General features: G+C 45.1%; 1 protein-coding gene and 1 long non-coding RNA gene across 2 annotated transcripts; both read right to left on the reverse strand.

Annotated features, from left to right (window-relative positions):
- Positions 1-10,356: 10,356 nt before the first annotated feature.
- On the reverse strand, positions 10,357-14,357 carry LOC118400342 (class E basic helix-loop-helix protein 40-like). Its single transcript, XM_035797062.2, has 5 exons — positions 13,922-14,357; positions 13,716-13,779; positions 13,322-13,429; positions 12,825-12,948; positions 10,357-12,439 (listed from the first exon to the last, which is right to left on the reverse strand). The coding sequence occupies exons 1-5, from the start codon at positions 13,993-13,995 to the stop codon at positions 11,544-11,546; spliced, it is 1,266 nt and encodes a 421-aa protein (XP_035652955.1). The 5' UTR covers positions 13,996-14,357; the 3' UTR covers positions 10,357-11,543.
- A 1,195-nt stretch (positions 14,358-15,552) lies between these two features.
- LOC127910548 (uncharacterized) lies at positions 15,553-16,601 on the reverse strand. Its single transcript, XR_008075230.1, has 2 exons — positions 16,164-16,601; positions 15,553-15,905 (listed from the first exon to the last, which is right to left on the reverse strand). It is a non-coding gene; the product is annotated as an uncharacterized LOC127910548 (long non-coding RNA).
- Between the last annotated feature and the right edge of the window lie 3,595 nt (positions 16,602-20,196).

Here is a 20,196-nt window from a genome sequence, read left to right on the forward strand (position 1 = left end):
TCCATGTTAAAATATTACAGGATGCATTTTCTTCTGTGTTGATGGTTGGCCGCTCTAGTAGGCCTACATTATGATAAAATAGCCACAGTAGCCTACTTGGCCACTGTTAAAACTGTAACTTAAAGCGGGTACAGCCTCAGCTTTCACAGTAAACGCTCTCTGGAAGCTGCACAGAATGTTCACAATGTTCAAGTTAATGCTCAGCAGACCTGAAATTTGCTCAATGCCAAAAATAAGGAGGGAACATTTCCTAGGACAACAGAATAAAAAGCGTGTAATATATGACAGTGATAGACTGTTTAGTCATCATGAAAGAGGGGACTGCTTTGCCATTTCTCTACGTGTAGGGTGAGTCAACATGTTTTTTATAAATCAGAACCATGGACAGCCACAAAATATTTTGCTTATGTTGATTAGACCTCATTTTTTTTCGGTATCTTTTAGTTGTCACTGTATTAGACGTTGCATAGGTGAGTTGATGATGTTGAAATGTTGAAGTTGAAATGGTGCTGGAATAGTGGAGGCAGCTCCTGTTTTCTATGCGACTTGCAGTACCTCTCCGTGGTTGAAAATCAATAGTTGTTTAGTGGTCCGAAAATGCAACATTAACTTGCTTGACCATGCTGTAGGTTATGTAACTGTTTGTTACATGCAATATGCTTTGTGGACTTTCATCACAACTCTCAGGTTGTGATGAAACAAAGGCGTAGTTGAATTTTATTCTGCCACTGTGTGCAAAAGAGGGGGAGCGCGGTTGTAACGGCGTTCTTCGTTTGTCGAAAGAGAGTCGGACCGAAATGCAGCGTGGTAGTTACTCATGACTTTATTGGAAAAAGCGAAACATGAAATAACTATTACAAAATACAAAACAACAAACGGAACGTGAAACCTATTACAGCCTATTTTTTTTAAATAAAAAATAATGTATTATCTTCAATAGCATTCATTCTTTACAAAACATAATTTACATACATACTCAAATAATGGTATTTTAATTAAACTAATTAAACTAAACTAAACATAAACCCCAAACAAAACCTCAGGGGAGCATCTTCCCTCCCCGTCACCCTACAAAATACCTTTCCCTATCTCCCCGTCCCTAATCTATCCTCTTACAAATCTAAATGACACCCAGCCCTAAACCCCCCTTCCACCTCTCCCGAGCAGCATGCTGCCCCCACTTCCTCTCCTCCCTCTTGATCCTCCCCCTCAAATCTCCTTCCACCCTCCTCACTATCCCTTCCACCCCCCAATCTATCCCTGTCTTCACCATGTTCTGCCTTGCTTCCCACAGCCCCCGTTTAAAGAGACTCATGAGAAGCCAGAGCAGAAACCTGTCCCTATCCGTCCCTCTCGCTCTCCCTACACCCCTCTCTAACCTGGCCCACGTCAATACAAAATCCCCCTTTACCAAACCTAACAACACCCGTGCCCTAGCCCATACTACTCCGGCAAAGGCACAGTCCCAAAAGACATGGCGCACAGTCTCCTCCCTGCCACAAGAGGATCTTTGCACCAAACTATACCGGTACAAGATGGAACGTACCGGCAAACACTTATGAAGGCTCAACCAATTCAGGTCCTTGAGCCTGTTGTCCAGACCCCGCGCCTGCACTCCCTCCCAGACCACTTCCGAGATGCCCACTACAGGCGCCGGACTCCCTGCCTTTCTGACCTCCTCGTACAGGTGCCTATGATCTAAACCTACTCGGGCAACTTCAACCTCAGGATGCGCACGCAGCCACTTGGCCGCATGACCAAAGTGACACGACAGCTGCAGGAGGTAACCGGACGGGTGTATCACTGGCTGAGCAAGCTCCGTTAACAAGAAAGAAACAAAAATTGTGTCCAGCTTGAGGGGGAAATGTGGTACCCCCCTACCTCCCTCCCCGATGGGACAGATCATGCGTGCCCTGGCGACCCACTCGCACCTGCCACTCCACATAAACTGAAACACAAGCCTCACTAGAGGCCTCCTCAGACAAGCCGGCAATGGGTAGATGTATGCCAAATACAAAAGAGACGGCAACACATCCACCTTTAGGACCAGGACTTTGCCCATAAGACAAATACCTAGCTTTCCACATTGCTAGCTTCCTCTGTACCACTGCGATACGCATGTTCCAGTTTAGCGTCGCTGAGCCGGAGGTCTCAAAATGGACCCCGAGAATCCTCAGGGCCCCCTCACAGAGAGATAAACCCCCCAGGCACATCCGTTCTACCGCGCCATCTTCCGAAAAACTTGACGGAAGACTTTGCATGGTTCAGAACTGCTCCCGACGCTCGGGTGAAATCCCCAAAGATGGCAAGGGACCTTGTCAGGCACGAGTCCTTGCACAACAGCAAGGAAGTGTCGTCGGCGTACTGCGTCATCTTAACACGCAGCCCACCACTCCCAGGGATCAGCAAACCTTCCACCCCTGTGTCTGCCCTAATGGCAGCCCCCAGAGGCTCCATGTACAGAACGAAGAGGAGAGCCGAGAGTGGGCACCCCTGCCTGACCCCAGACGAGAGGTCAAAAACGTCACCCAAGTGACTATTTACACTAACTCGGCACCCCGCTCCGACATATAATGTACGAATCCATCCTATAAACTTCTCCCCAAATCCTAATCGACCTAACACTGAATAAAAAGGATCTATTCACGCGATCGAAGGCTTTCGCCTGATCTAGCGCTGCTACCATTAAAGGCAGTCCTCCATCTTCAACCCAAGCGATGGAGTCCCTGATTAACTGTAGGTTCCATCTAATAGAGCGGCCCTCTACCCCGCACGTCTGATCCTCATGAACGACGTAGGGAAGGGCTGTGCGCAACCGGTCTGCTAAAACCTTTGCAAGTAGCTTGTAATCTACACACAGCATGGTCAACGGCCGCCAGTTGCCAAGGTCTGTTACTTCCCCCTTCTTATATAAAAGTGACAGCACACCAACAGCCATTGATCCCCGGGACCCCCGTCTCAAGGATGGCCTTCAAGACTTCGAGGACCACTGGTCCAAGTATACCCCAAAACTTGAGATAAAACTCAGCCGGCAGCCCATCCATCCCAGGCACCTTCCCTTTTCCCATCCTCCTAAGAGCGCTCTCAACCTCTTCTAGTGAGATCTGGGCCTCCATCACTTCTCTAATGTCCTCCGGCAACCGCCTGGACAAGTGTTCTAAAACACATTTCCCTGCTCTACATCTATTTCCCTTTCCTTAAATAAACCTTGGAAATGATCAGTTGTCACCCTGACCATATCCTCTGGTTCTCTAACTATACTACCATTTTCTTCCCTAACACCATGCATTACCTTCCTACTCTGTCTTGCCCTAACCAACTTAAAGAACATAGCAGAACAAGTCTCATTATGTTCTAGAAAGCCACTATGCGCACGTTCCAGGAAAGCTCGAGCCTTCCGCTCCTGCAACTCCCTGAGCTGCGCCTTTAGGGTTGCGGATCTCTCCCAGTCAAACGACCCGCCGAGGTTGCCTGCCTCGTATTCGAGTTCAATTAACCTTTGGATACGATCCACCTCCCTCCTCTTCTCCCTTTTTTTCCTCTTGCAATACCCTATTATAAAAGCCCTAATCCTCACCTTAACTAATTCCCACCACTCTAACACCCCCCCGCACATGGACCGGAGGCCCTCAAGCCTCCAAAAGAAACCATAAAACCCGTCAACAAAAGCCTGCTCCTCCAGCACATCCCGATCTAGCTTCCAGTACCCCCTACCAAAGAGGCAGACTGGCGACCCCACCTGCAGGAGTACCCCGTCGTGATCCGAAAAGAAAACAGGCAACAGCCGCCCAGACAACTTACCCAAAGACCTGGGTACAAAAATATAGTCGAGCCTCCGCTCAACCCCCCTGGAGTTGCGCCATGTAGGACCGTCCATCTTCGGAGTAGTGTGCAGACCACCATCTACCAGACCATGGCAAGCCATTAGCCTGGCAATGGCGCCTGCACTGCTATCCCCCCTCTTCCTAAATCTGTATTAAAATCCCCCCCTATCACTAATTTCCTATTTGTGACACACAGGGGCGTCAGACAGTCCACCATCTCCCTCCTGTCTGCCACCACCTGTGGCTCATACACCACCACTAATCTAAATGTACAATCCCTTATCATGACATCCACCCCTATAACCCTCCCCTGCATTACCACAAAATAATCCGCCACTTTTACCTCCCTGTGCCCACACAAAACCCCTACCCCCGATGAGTGCACCCCCCCAACACCCCAAACCGACTCCCCCTTGTCCCACTCCCTCTTAAACCTACTAACATCCCCTCCATCCCTCAGGTGAACCTCCTGTAAAAAACAAAAATCAAACCCCACACCCTCCCAATAACTAAAAACCGCCCTCCTCTTAACAAAATCCCTTAAACCCCTTACATTTAAACTAACAAAAGTAAAATTAGATTCCATGAAAAAATAAAAACATGTAATACACTCAAATTCTAAACCCAGACAGAAAAAAAAAAAAAAAACAGGAGACTCACCCGATGCTCCCCTGCTCCATATCTACCGGTGAGAACACAATCTGTAATCCCGACATCCCCCCCCTCTTCCTCCATCACACCATCCATCACTCTCTTGGCCATCCCCTCCCCCTCACTGTCGGCCAATCGCACCCTCCTCTTCATTCTCTTCTTTGGTGATGGCGGCAGTGGAGAGATACCACCCTCCCCCCGCCAGCTCCTCCACCATACCCCTCATCTCTTCCACCAGGGCACTTTCCCCCCAGTCCACTTGCTCTTCCACCGTCTCCTTCTCCACCACTCCTCCCTCCCTTTCTTCTCTCTCATGCTCCTCCACTCGGGTTTGCCTTCTTCCGCCGCTTTTCCTGGTTCTCCTACTTCGTGCCTTCCGTTTCCTTCTCTCTTCCATCCGCCTCTTCTTGCTCCCCCTCCTTCCTTGTGGCCTTCCCCTCTGGACCTGTACTCTGGTCATGAGGCGTGCTTCCTTCCCCTCCTCTTCTTCCCCCATCCCCCGCTCCTGCTCCCCCCCAGCCGCAGACGCATATGACCTCTGACGGGCCGGGCACCCCCGCCACAGGTGTGCTGACGAGCCACACCCATGGCACGTCTTAGGCTTGTCACAATCCCTCGCCTCGTGATCCTCAGATGCACAAAATCTGCATTTTCTTGTACTGCACGAGGCGAATATGTGACCGTAGGCCATACAGCGCCTGCAAAATGGGGGCTGACGTGCATAAAACAACGTCCCCCTGTCAGCCCCTAGGGAGAACATAGCAGGAGGATGGAGGTAGCCACCATGTCCCTTTGGGTCCTCTCTGAGGAGGCCCTGGAAGCCTCTCCTCCCATTCCAAAACCCAAGGGTGTCTTTGAGGTGCCTTGCTGAGGAGACGTTATCCATGTATCTCCCCAGAAAAGCCCTCACCTCTTCGTCCTTAACGTAAGGGTTGTAAATGTTGACAGTTACAACCCTAAAGTTATTCTTCGCCAGGCTTGTTATTTCGTAGTGGCACATCGGCCTCTCACCTCCCACTGCTCTTGCCCTTCTCAGGATATCATCGTGTTTTTCCTCTGTATATAGTGCCACGTCGTATGCTCCCTCCAACGAGTTGCCTTGGAAACAAAACACGTCCTTCACCGTCAGCTTTAGAATCCCCATCAATATTATCCTTCCAAAAGATTCCCGTCCTAAAGGCTCCAACTCCTTTTCCTTCCAAGCAAACCGAATCGTGTTGGCCAGCCCAATCCCAGGGACCGACCGTGTTGATGTATTTAGCACCATCTCCGCAAGGAGAATGGCGCTCGTTCTCTTCCAAAACAAGTAAAAAGAAAAACCAAAGTCTATCTGGTACAAACACAGAGACAGGAACAATCACCCACGAAATACAAAGCGAAACCAGGCTACCTAAATACGGTTCCCAATCAGAGACAACGAGAATCACCTGACTCTGATTGAGAACCGCCTCAGGCAGCCAAGCCTATACAACACCCCTAATCAGCCGCGATCCCAAATACTACAAACCCCAATACGAAAATACAATAACCCCATGTCACACCCTGGCCTGAACAAATTATTAAAGAAAACACAAAATACTAAGACCAAGGCGTAACAGCTGAGGTGTAGAAGCCCGACGAGCTGGCTGAGAAATGGGAGCCTGACGAGCCATCTGAGACGTGAAAGCCTGATGATCCCACTGAGGTGTGGGAACCTGACGAGCTGGCTGAGGCATGATGTGGGATGTGAGCCTGATGAGCCGGCCGAGGCGTGGGAGCCAGCTGAGGCACCCACGGTTCTGAGCCAGCTGAGGCACCCACGGTTCTGAGCCAGCTGAGGCACCCACGGTTCTGAGCCAGCTGAGGCACCCACGGTTCTGAGCCAGCTGAGGCACCCACGGTTCTGAGCCAGCTGAGGCACCCACGGTTCTGAGCCAGCTGAGGCACCCACGGTTCTGAGCCAGCTGAGGCACCCACGGTTCTGAGCCAGCTGAGGCACCCATGCGTAATGAAGGGCAGCCTGGCACCCTCGAGCACAAGAGAAATGCACTAATAAGTTTTTTTTTTGTGTGTTTTAATGTGTATTTCATTCTAAGTAAATCACTTCTTATATGCACAATTTAGACTGTAATGATTTTATACATTTACATTTAATACATGTTGTAATGTTGTCTAAATTCTGAGTGATTTATGTCCCTACCACCCTATTGTGTTGCACTCGCAAATTCTTCACAATGTATTTCTTTGTAGGCTATAGCCTTGAAACAATTAAAATAATATAGTCTAAATAATTAATGTTTGTTCCGTCTTAGGCTACCTGTCTGGCTCATGACCTATTTAGAGTGTTTTATATGGTGTTTAATATGACATGTTGCCTATTTGAAATGATATGCACTTCTTGTAGGCCATCATTGTAAATAAGAATTTGTTCTTAACTGACTTGCCTAGTTAAATAAAGGTTATATTTAATGTTTATTCAAATCCCTTTAATTCAAATCCATATGGTGTGGTTTCAATACTTCAAATCCATATGGTTTGGTTTCAATACTTCAAATCCATATGGTTTGGTTTCAATACTTCAAATCCATATGGTTTGGTTTCAATACTTCAAATCCATATGGTTTGGTTTCAATACTTCAAATCCATATGGTTTGGTTTCAATACTTCAAATCCATATGGTTTGGTTTCAATACTTCAAATCCATATGGTTTGGTTTCAATACTTCAAATCCATATGGTTTGGTTTCAATACTTCAAAACCAAATGGAAGGTCCAGGTTGTCACACAAATAGATGTTGGTTAAATTGGGATTTTAGAGAATGCAGCAAATTTGGAGCAGTAATTTGTTGTCCTGTGAGCATGAAGCGGTTTTTAGCGGAGTTGTTAAAAAGGAAATGGAGTGCATGAGACATGAGCGGGACTTTCAACCCCGCTCACATGCTCTGCTCTTGGAGCGTTCAGAGGGCACACTGGACGCTCTGGCCAAGGAGTAGTTTTGATCCAAGCTATTTGACCACACAAAGGCAGTCAAACACCCAAGGTAACTGACTAAAGTTGGCTAGCTTGCTAGCTACTTCCAGACACCTCACTCTAACCATTTTACTCGCCCTAGCAAACTGGTTAGGCTGTTTTCATGTTATCTAGAGACTTGGTGACTGTAACTACTGCTGGCAACAATTGAATAAAACATTTTTACCAACGTTTACTGACACCGTTCATATTCAACATATTCAACTGGTTTTGTTCATTCGTAAATGCATCAGTTATTCTGCACTCTGACACAATCAGAAGAGAGTGATCTAAAACCATCCCCAGAAGAAGAAATGTGTCCTGCGACTGAATCTAGATGATGATCCCTGATATAGGCTATGTATTGGATAACAGCACAATAATTTGGGCTTGAGCTCATTAAATGTATTTAATGTATGGCTCATCAGGCTCAAGTAGCATCAGGCATGAATTTTCTATCAAAGCTCTAAACAAATCCAGACAGGCCTCTTTATATGCTTTATAATGCTTTTGAATGACACTTCCTGTTTTGGCGGGAAATACCGGGCTACCCGGGAGAAAATGTATTTATTTTCGGGATGGAACATTTGTTAAATACCTGGAAAATATTCAACCCTACTCTGGACAGCTGTCTGTTTCCTACACCACGACGAAATATTAAATAAATAATTTTCTCTGGGCTACGTGGGGCAGAACGTGGTCAACGGCAGAGTCACTGTGATGACGGTCCCCGAGCTCAACCCCACACATCAACCAAAGGGCGGGAGTCAAAGAAAAGACCCAGAACCTTCCATCAAAACCCCACTAGCAGGACAGTGAGGACAGATATAAGTATGTGTATTGACTCAAGCCAACAACTTTAAAGGAAGTATGAAATGATTGCTTTGTTGAAGTAAATATTTGTCTTAACTATTGGCTCAACCATTGTAATGTTTTGTTGAAGTCATTCTATCCTATCAGTGAGGTGATGGTTCTCTATTCTCCCAGCAGGGGGCCACACATGGCTGAGGATCTCTACTGAATAACGGAGCAGAAAAACAGGATGATAAATGGCAGATGTATTATCATATCTACACACTAGGGGGAGAAGACACCAAAGAAGAGTAGGATACGTGATATTTAATAGTGTCTACGAGGCTTTTTTGGTCAATTAAATGAACTGTATTTGTAAACATATAGAACTTTGTCAGCATACTAGAGCAGGGTGAGGAAAGAGATGGTGAGGGAAATGGAAGAGCAGGTCGGTGCTCATTTACACCAGGCTGCCGAGAAGCCCTCCCTTCCCCTTCCCATCAACTCACCAATCACAGCTACCCAGGAATAGCAATGTGGCCGTTCATGTGACAGCTGCGTGTGTGTGTGTGTGAGCAAGGTAATGTTAAGTGCCTGCTGGCTTCTCATTTGTGTTTGTCTGTTAATGTTCTTTCCCTTTTATCTTCTTGCAGTCTTGACATCTTCTCCATTTGGTCTCTTTTGATCAGCCTGAGGTTTGTTAAACTCAACATCTATGATTTAAACTTACACCTGTGCTTTAAACCTTGATCCCAGTTTATTAATTATCATTGCACAGGAACTTTGACCCAGGTCCAATTCTGTGTTTACCATGAACTATATAGACTGGACTATGGAGTGATAACATTTTGATTGTAACTATTTATATAAAATGGATGTTGAATAATAGTTATCTTTATTGTGCTTCTACTTGTGTGTCCACTTTAAACTAGAGGTCTTCACAGGTCCTACTGAACCCGAAATCCAACCACAATTCAAACCTTTCCCTCGGGTCCATGTCGGGTCCTGTTTGATTATCATCGGGTCTCGGGTCTATGTCGGGTCCTGTTTGATTATCATCGGGTCTCGGGTCTATGTCGGGTCCTGTTTGATTATCATCGGGTCTCGGGTCCATGTAACCACAGCTGATAGAACTGACTGGACATGAATGGCTCCAACAAGGCCTCTGCATAGCCAATAGCATATGTATTTTACGCTAACAACATGTATTCATGGATTTATAGAAGACCTAACCAACAGATAAAGACTTGGCTGATTAACATTATTGTTTGTCACTCGGGTCGGGTTTAGACCCGGACCCGTTGGGGTATGGGTTGGGTCTAGGTCTGGTTGTTGTCGAGTCCATTCAGGTTCGGGTCTGATTGTTCTCGTGTTTGTTAGTGTCCTGGTTCAACTTTTTGTAAATGTGAAGCGCTCTACTTTAAACAACCTAAATATATGAAAGATAAAATACGGCCTTTAGAGCGCACTGATTGTTCAGGGACACCACAGTATCTGTCTGTCTGTGTGTGTGTGTAAAAAGCAGAGAAAATATCCATAGCGGTGTTTCTCTTCTTGTGACTAGCAGTGCCCGTCCAGTAAGCAGACTGCAGCAGCTCTCCCCATTCTATAAGAGTTCTGTCACGCCCTGGCCATAGAGGCTTTTTATTCTCTGTTTTGGTTAGGCCAGGGTGTTACTTGGGTGGGCATTCTATGTCCTTTTTCTATGTTTTTGTATTTCTTTGTTTTTGGCCGGGTATGGTTCTCAATCAGGGACAGCTGTCTGTTGTTGTCTCTGATTGAGAACCATACTTAGGTAGCTCTTGCCCACATGGGTTTTGTGGGTAGTTGTTTCCTCTTTTATGTTTTGTCACCTGATAGGACTGTTTCGTTTTTTCCTTGTTTCACCTTTGTTATTTTGTGTTCAGATGAATAAAGTTAACATGGACACGTACCACGCTGCATTTTGGCCCGATCCTTCATATTCCTCATCAGACGAGGATGAGAATCGTTACAAGTTTCCACAGACAGATTTGTGGTTGTGGGAGAAATATATCCCAGGAGATTACATTTCACCTCAAGATGCACTCTACTCACGCATATGAGGAACCAAGCAGACAGGCTTTCCACAGGAAAAAAATATTTTATTAATACGCTTATATAATGTATATCACCATTTAGACAAAATATGTACATCAACAACTTTCTGGTAGGTCCCAAGTACATCTTTCTATAAAAAACGAATATTCTGTTAAAACGTATACATTCACTTCTCGCCAACTCCTTAGACTGCAGTATTCATACAAATACATTTAATAAACATCCAATGATGTTTTTATCAGCTTTTCACAAGTAAAAGGCAACAGCATGAACAAACACCAGGTTTGACTTGAGGAGAAGCGGATTGCTGAAAAACGCAGACCAGGGCCAGCACAGGGCTACAGTATGTACAGGGTTTAATGTACAGGGTTTATTTCACACTAAAATGACTGTCCACACTCTACTACCCCTCTCTCTAGTCTGAGAATTAGGACACATATCAAAAATAGAGATGTACAAGAAGTATACACAATAATGACAGAAAATCCATCTCAACAGTCAGTGAATTGCCAACTCGACATGGTCACGTGATGACATCACTAACTCCATAAAGTGTGAATTGGCGTACCCTTTGCTCCTGGCTGTACAGTTGTGGGGATCATTATTTTAGTCAGAGCGCTTGTTGTTGTCATAGGAAATGGGGCAAAGGGCATTGTCAGCGATGGCAATGGTTACCTAAGGTAGATAGACAGCGACCTTTGGGTGAAAGGTGACTGTTGACATTAGGTGTAACATGATTTAGGACGTGTATGTGTCTCTATGGCAGCAGCTACAACTGAGACCTGTCAGTGTCATCAGCATGTAGAAACCTCAACAACAGCATCTACGGGATTGCCTCTCTTTTACATTCAACCAAGGGTGTGTGTTCAGGGCAGGTCCAGATCAGTGGGGTCAATGATGCACTCAGCGCTCTGGTGGGGGTATGCATTTTAAGTCAAATATTCAGAGGGTCAGGTAACAGGTTCAGCTGTCTTCATTCTACACCTTCACTCTTTCTTGTCTTCGCAGCAGTGTGGCTGTGGATGATATATCACCAGTCCGGGACCAGATCAGCTGCATGCTCTCTGTCTCCCTTCGGTCTTCTGACCTCTGGGGTGAGGGACCAGGGGAGAGGGGTGATGGTGGGTGATCTGACTGTTAGTCATGTTGTCCCCCATGTTCCCTCTCGGCAGAGCAGTCTCTATGTTCAATAACACTGTTCAGTGGTCTCTCAGTCTTTGGTTTCCAGGTTAATGGGCTTTAACGCTTGGAGGAGGGCTGGTGAGTCCATGGGGCTCTGGGCCACGGTGGGGGAAGAGGGAGAGTGCCCCCTGGGGGATATCGTAATCAGGGAAGTTTGGGCATGCGTGTCGCTAGGCATGCCCTGTGCGGAGACCCCCAGGCCAGGGTAGATCATGGGCATGGCCCCAGAGTACCAGCACTTCTCCAGCATGGGCAGATAAGCGGCAGCAGAAGGGGGGATGAGGTAGAAGGGCATGCAGAGAGGATGAGGTTGGGCCTGGTGGGGGGAGTAGGCGCTCATGTAGCTGCCGTGACCGCTGGAGGAGGATGAAGAGGATGAGGATGACTCTCCACCTGAGAGAAACTCGTCATCGGATGACTCCACCCGGGCATGTTTGTGGCGAGGTTCATCTTCCTGCTTGACGCCCAATGATGTCGTCTTTTCGCCCAGGGCTCTCTTCAGCTGTCTCTCTTGGCCATAGTACCCTGCACGCAACGCCAGATGCTCACCCTGCTCGCCACCGTAGCCGCTGTCTGTGTCTGTATCACTGCCACTTTGCTCACCGCCAACCTGGGCATACGCCCGCTGTATGACGGGCACACAGTTCTTCCTGTGGCCCTCGCTGGGCTTCGGGGGCTGGCCTACAGGCTTCTCCCTCAGGGCCTGGTGGTGGTGGTAGCTGGGGGTCTTTTCGGGCCAGGGGCTGTGGGGAGGGCCCTGGAGGATCTCAGTGGCCACCTTGTGCAGGTGGTTGATCATGTGGGTGGGTGTGAGGTCTCCGTCACCCTCCTGGTTGGCCAGATACTGTAAAACCTCCTGGGCACAGACGTGGAAGCCTGAGCGGAACATCCCCTCGCTGTTCTCCTGGCTGGGAGAGGACTGCTCTGTAGACAGGAAGGAACAACAACATCAAATACAGAACTACCACAATGCATTCTTTTGGAAACTACCAAACTACTCTCATCACATTTGGGGAAATTCTCATAAGTAATACATCTTATTATGGGTAAAATGTCCCCTTATATTCAACCACATCCATTCTAAAACTGAGTTATTCTGTCTCAGTTTCTTATTCCGGTAACATGTTATAATAATGCAATAGATGAGAAATGCACTGTGCTGCATTTGAGAATTAGTGAGGATGTTGTCTGCATCCAAATGGAAACTAGTCAAGGCAAGAGACGACAAGCTATATTTAAATTCACTGATTTGCCTGCCCTTCTGCAGAATCATCTTATTGTGGGTGTGTGTGTGTATGTTTCTTCTCACCGATTTGCATGCCATTCTGCAGAGAGAGGATTTTCTGCTGCTGGTTTTCCAGTAGAGTGGTGAGGGCTTTCACATGCTTGAGCGTGAGTTCCAAAACCACAGCCTTCTCCAGATGGCCAAGAGTCTACGAGAATAACACACACTACTGTCAGCAGGGGCTCGCTGCACTCAGCAGCACACACACAAACTTGGAGGCACAACAATAACTAGTTATACTCGTATTAAAATTTGATCTTCAACATTTGATAATATATCAGATATCACTACCTGAATCATAAAAAAATACTGATCTAAGGAAATTTTCACCATTTCAGAATTAGTTTAAGTACTTAATTTCATTGATTTAAATGATTTTATAAATCTCAACTGTTAGTCACTCGATACCAAAACCTGAAGTACCACAAAGCAACCACTTAACGGCGCCTTAGCTAACATCTACAAGCAGTGAACAATGAACCAGTTATTACTGTGCTACTTCCAGATAAATAGGAACTTACTGTAAGTTTCAGATGCTCAGGCAATAAATCTTTCAACTGAGCGATGCACTCGTTTATCCTGTCTCGCCTTTTCTTCTCAATAAGTCGATGAGGTAGTTTGTAGTTTTCCTAAAGGCAGGAGTGTGAAAGTAGGTTAGGTGGAGTCATATTGAGGTTACCGAACACCTACAGCAATTTGACAAGCAGCCCTGTCAACACTAACATGGACGTCAAGCCTCACATCAGATGGGAAAACGGCTCACCGCATGATCTTAATGATCAGGCCGACTGAATGACTTAAAACAATGTTTAGTTTAAATATTGTATAATCACAATATTCTTATTGTAATAAAATTACATTCAAAAGTATTATTTCACATGAAAATAGTGAATAAACACAAATATTTCTACCAACCTTGCATTCCTCTGCTCGTTTCATTCCCCGACGGGATTTGTATACATATATAGGGAAATCCATCCTAAAGAAAGGCAGAAGACAGTCAATGAGATGTGAGTTTTGTGAAGTTGCGCACTCAATGTCAAGAGAGACAAATGTGTGACACTATGTAGAGGCACAGCACAAGCATGGCCATTGCACAAGTATCTTTCTCAGCAACTTACCCTTGCATGTCAGACAGCTCAGCCTGCTGGTACTTGGGAGGGGGTTGCGCCCTTTGAATCCTTTCCATTTCCATGATCTTTAGGCCTACTCCAAACTAATCACGAAAGGACAAGCTTGTTTCCCAATGTATTCACTCAAGGATGCATCTGAAATTTAATACAAGTAAATCGTCCAGTATTCCTACTAACTCGAGATTAACAATATGTAGAGAAAATGTATTTTCCTTTATATTTCAAGTGTTATTATTATTATATTTGTCGCCGAATGGTAGTAAATTGTCCCGGAGATCACGAAGTCAGTCAAGAGGTAGCCCTGAAGATGCACTAATCTTGGTTGCGCGTTGGGAAAGTGGGGGAGGACACTAGAGCTACGTGTTAAATAAACCCCTCTGACTCTCGCTCGCAGAGTGACCTACCTCTGTCACATGAGTCACGTTTTGGACGCCGCTGTCTCCGCGGTGGAGGGACTGCCCATTTTCTACTGATAAGGAGGATCTGGGGGCGGACGTCGATTCACGTCACACCGGAGGACTGAGTCCCGGGTCTCGTGTACCACCATGCTCAACTGTATGGTAACCACTATACGCGCCACCGCTAAGGAGCATATAGACAGGTTACAGTTTACAACACAGAGCTACACTTCTCACCAAAACTGCTCCGCAGGATCCACTACTAACAAGACATCAATAATATTGATATGGGGATAAGTTTGCAAATATATCGATGAATTGATAGAATGGGGAGTTAAATGTGATATCTTATCCCAATCCTTATATTGTTCATGGGACTCACTCACCTTTTGCCTCATACACAACATAATTTAATCGTAAGTGTAGACCTATGCCAATAAGCAAAATCATGTAATTTGTAAATACAATAAATTATATTATTTAACTTGAACCACTATGATAAGTTAATAGCCCTATGTTGTAGGGCTTTATAATAGGGGTATTGACATGTAGGCCTGCCTGGTGGATGCTGACTAAACTCAACTCAACACGATTTAGGATGGATTTGAGCAACGACTGGTGTGGCCTGACTGGAACTCCAACTTCACACAAAAAAACGTATTTATTCTTTTAAAATCAAAAACGACAAATTTTAGCACCCAAAGATTACCCAGCAATTACACAGAACAATGTGAAGGCAGGCGCTGTGAGGACAGATTGTCGTAGGCCCCGGAACTCCTGCTCGAACTCTTCATCCCTCATCTCAAGGTAGGTGAAAAGTTGCTGGAAAAGGGCTACCATGGTTGGTTGTGGTTCGGGTCCTCCAACTGCTCCTTCAGTTGGCTGGTCTTTATGTCTGTATCTGGTGATTCAATCTACAACTCAAGCGATTCTGGTTGTGTTTGGCCCCTTGGCCAGGCTCCTAGTTTCTCAGAATTTACCTCTTCTTCGCCGGATGATTCCATCGTATTCCACCCCGTTTCAATTTTAGGTACCTTTTCTGACAGTTGATGCTGCTGCTGCGAACACAACTCTGTACGCGTTCCTTTATATCTCTTTTTGGAATTCACTGATTTGCGGTGCCCCATCCCACTACTACCACCATATGTAGCGTAGAGTAGGCCAGAAGGCTAAACTGAAAAACCTAACCTCTATCAAATAAAACGATGGCCGTAAAAGTACTTCTGTGCAAGGGTGTTTATTTACATAGTGATTCTGGAAGAAAAACAGTACTGCCACCAAAAGTATACATTATGGGACAGCTAAAACAGTGCTGCCCCATCAACAACTCAATCAAAACGCCACCCGCCCCCCGACCCCCTTACCAACATCAAAGCCTACATTTTCCACTAAGCTAAACATATCATGAATTATCTTCATTGAACCTTAGCAATCGGTTTTTAATAATACAATATAGCGCAATATAACACAGTTACATAATCCCATCACTCCTGACATGCTGTCTTCAATTGCACAGTCACTACAAAGCCAGCCCGTTGCCATATCTCGTGTCCTTATTCCAGAATACCCGGAAGCTACAGAGAGAGGAACAGAAACAAACAAACAGAGCGCTCATCCAAAACATTGATAAGTACAATAAACTTCACATAAATTAAACATGAAAGCTTGTCTGCGTAGTTCTTATAACATACCAAACTCTTACTGCAGGGAGGTAAGAATGTGTGTAATGTATGAACTGAGATCGCTAAATTAACGTGTGTGTCAACCCACATTGTTAAGGTAGCTAAAAACAGAGCAGGGAAGGGGAGATGAGTGTGGGTGTGTTAGCTTACCAAATGCAGAGCGTGTCCAATTTGACTGAAGCGAGATTCCCAAAGGCTGACTTGTCCGCTCCAAGTAGCGCTCACATCAAAAGCTCAGGGCATGCCGGGCCCAGCATGCATTTGTAGTCTACTTGTGTGCTGCTATAGCCCCTTGCTTTAGCTACTGTAATGGAGTTCCCTAAATATTTTCATAAAGAAACTGATCAAATGTACAGGTGCAAAATCAAGGTGATTTACAAATATGAGGACCAAGAGCAAGAGAGAAAGTGCGGTGATGTAATGTCCACAACTAAATAAAAGTTGTGGAATCTGAAAAGACACATCCAAAAAGCATGATGACTTACTATGTGCACATGCTAAAATAAAGGAATGAGGTGGGCAGCTAATTAATTGTGTCATTGTAGCAAAGTATTTAAAACTAAAAAACAGATCTCTTAAAAGTGTCCTTAATTTTTGTAGTATTATCTATACAATAAGCTATAATTGATTTTGGCCTAATATGCCTGGCATATTCCAACTTTCAAGGAGCTTTCCATTTTGATTGGGTTATTTTGCCGAAAAACCTTTAGGCCTACCTATAGAAAAAAAACTCCGCAGTGGCTCTGCAAGCATGGAGAGGATATTCTCCGCTACTGGTCTGCGTTTCTTAAAATTAATTCAAAGGCATGCAGACTAAGGCTAATAAGGCATTTTGAATGTTTTATTTAATTCTAGTAGGGCACAGTGTATATGTGCAATTTTTAGACTAAAATTATTTAATACAACAAAACGTTTTTTAAATGCTGAGCGCTTAATGTGTCTGACTCCCTACCAGCCTAGTGTGTAGCACTCGCAAATACTTCACAATGTATTTCTTGTAGGCTATAGCCTTAAAAACATTTTTTTTTTAATTACCCCCCCCAAAAATATTTTGTGTTCCTTCTTAGGCTCCCTGTCTGGCTCCTGACCTATTTAGCGTGTTATGCTGTTTAATATGATATGTACTGCAGCCTATTTGAAGTGATGAGTGCTTTATACAACACAAGACATGCAAACAGGTCCAGAACAGAGGCAGGGAAAGCACAATCTTAAATAGAGCCTTGGCTACAGGTAACTCAAGCTTTCAATAAAACCAATAAAAAAAAATAGATTAAAGAACACCTTACTGCACAAAGGGGACTGTGAAGAGACACTGCCATTTTATATACACTGCTCAAAAAAATAAAGGGAACACTTAAACAACACAATGTAACTCCAAGTCAATCACACTTCTGTGAAATCAAACTGTCCACTTAGGAAGCAACACTGATTGACAATACATTTCACATGCTGTTGTGCAAATGGAATAGACAACAGGTGGAAATTATAGGCAATTAGCAAGACACCCCCAATAAAGGAGTCATGTCTTCTCAGTTCCTATGCTTCCTGGCTGATGTTTTGGTCACTTTTGAATGCTGGCGGTGCTTTCACTCTAGTGGTAGCATGAGACAGAGACTACACCCCACACAAGTGGCTCAGGTAGTGCAGCTCACAGCTCATCCAGGATGGTACATCAATGCGAGCTGTGGCAAGAAGGTTTGCTGTGTCTGTCAGCGTAGTGTCCAGAGCATGGAGGCGCTATCAGGAGACAGGCCAGTACATCAGGAGACGTGCAGGAGGCTGTAGGAGGGCAACAACCCAGCAGCAGGACCGCTACCTACACGTTTGTGCAAGGAGGAGCAGGAGAAGCACTGCCAGAGCCCTGCAAAATGACCTCCAGCAGGCCACAAATGCACATGTGTCTGCTCAAACGGTCAGAAACAGACTCCATGAGGGTGGTATGAGGGCCCAACGTCCACAGGTGGGGGTTGTGCTTACAGCCCAATACCGTGCAGGACGCTTGGCATTTGCCAGAGAACACCAAGATTGGCAAATTCGCCACTGGTGCCCTGTGCTCTTCACAGATGAAAGCAGGTTCACACTGAGCACATGTGACAGACGTGACAGTCTGGAGACGCCATGGAGAACGTTCTGCTGCCTGCAACATCCTCCAGCATGACCGGTTTGGAGGTGGGTCAGTCATGGTGTGGGGTGGCATTTCTTTGGGGGGCCGCACAGCCCTCCATGTGCTCGCCAGAGGTAGCCTGACTGCCATTAGGTACCGAGATGAGATCCTCAGACCCCTTGTTAGACCATATGCTGGTGTGGTTGGCCCTGGGTTCCTCCTAATGCAAGACAATGCTAGACCTCATGTGGCTAGAGTGTGTCAGCAGTTCCTGCATTGATGTTATGGACTGGCCCGCCCATTCCCCAGACCTGAATCCAATTGAGCACATCTGGGACATTATGTCTCACTCCATCCACCAACGCCACGTTGCACCACAGACTGTCCAGGAGTTGGCGGATGCTTTAGTCCAGGTCTGGGAGGACATCCCTCAGGAGACCATCCGCCACCTCATCAGGAGCATGCCCAGGCATTGTAGGGAGGTCATACAGGCATGTGGAGGCCACACACACTACTAAGCCTCATTTGGACTTGTTTTAAGGACATTACATCAAAGTTGGATCAGCCTGTAGTGTGGTTTTCCACTTTAATTTTGAGTGTGACTCCAAATCCAGACCTCCATGGGTTGATACATTTTATTTCCATTGATCATTTTTGTGTGATTTTGTTGTCAGCACATTCAACTATGTAAAGAAAAAAGTATTTAATAAAAATATTTCGTTCATTCAGATCTAGGATGTGTTATTTTGGTGTTCCCTTTATTGTTTTGAGCAGTGTATATTATTGTAATTTGCACTGTACTATGTATTAGACCTAGATATTGTGTGTATGTACTGATACTGTGGGGCAAAAAAGTATTTAGTCAGCCATAATGGAGTTTGGAGTGTGACTGTTTGAGGTTGTGGACAGGGGTCTTTTATACTGATAACAAGTTCAAACAGGTGCCATTAATACAGGTAACGAGTGGAGGACAGATGCGCCTCTTAAAGAAGAAGTTACAGGTCTGTGAGAGCCAGAAATCTTGCTTGTTTGCAGGTGACCAAATACTTATTTTCCACCATAATTTGCAAATAAATTCATAAAAAATCCTACAATGTGATTTTCTGGATTTTCTTCCCTCATTTTGTCTGTCATAGTTGAAGTGTACCTAAGATGAAAATTACAGGCCTCTCTAGTCTTTTTAAGTGGGAGAACTTGCACGATTGGTGGCTGACTAAATACTTTTTTGCCCCACTGTATGTAGGCTGTGTGTGATGTTTTAAATGTATGTATTTCAGTCCTTGACTAATAATGTTCTGTACTATGTATGATGTCATGTTTCATGTGGACCTCAGGAAGAGTAGCTGATGCTTTTGCAGCGGCTTACGGGGATCCTAATAAATACCAAATAGCATTCACCCTTTCATGTTTATTAAAATACTTATCTTTCCAATCAAAAATAGATTGGTGTTGGTTAAATTGTGATTTTAATGAATGGAGCAAATTTGAAGTGGCAGTTTTTCCTGGGTGCTTGGTGCTGTTGTTAGCGGAGTGGTTGGAAATGACATGGAGCACAGGATAACTTCATAAGCAGGATTTCTGACTGCTCAACTCTGCTCCCAAACTCTACCCTCAGTTCTATTGGCAAACATACAATCACTAGAGAACAAACTAGATGAGCTTCGTTCAACACTATCCTATCAACAGGACCCGAAGAACTGTAATATCCTATGTTTCTCGGAAGTTGTGGCTCTTTCCATGACATAGACTGACCAGGTGAATCCAGGTGAAAGCTATGATCCCTTATTGATGTCTATGATCCCATATTACTGTAGATGAAAGAGACGAGACAGGTTAAAGAATGATTTTTAAGCCTTGAGACATGGATTGTGTATGTGTGCCATTCAGAGGGTGAATGGGCAAGACAAAAGGTTTACAGTGCATTCAGAAATTATTCAGACCCCTTCACTTATTCCACACTTTGTTACGTTACAGCCTTATTCTAAAATTGATGAAATAGTTTTCCCCTCGTTAATCAACAAACAATACCCCATAATGACAAAGCAAAACATGTTTTTAGAAATGTTTGCAAAAAATAAA

Source organism: Oncorhynchus keta, chromosome 21 (assembly GCF_023373465.1).
Source record: "Oncorhynchus keta strain PuntledgeMale-10-30-2019 chromosome 21, Oket_V2, whole genome shotgun sequence".
In the NCBI taxonomy this organism is placed as follows: Eukaryota; Metazoa; Chordata; class Actinopteri; order Salmoniformes; family Salmonidae; genus Oncorhynchus; species Oncorhynchus keta.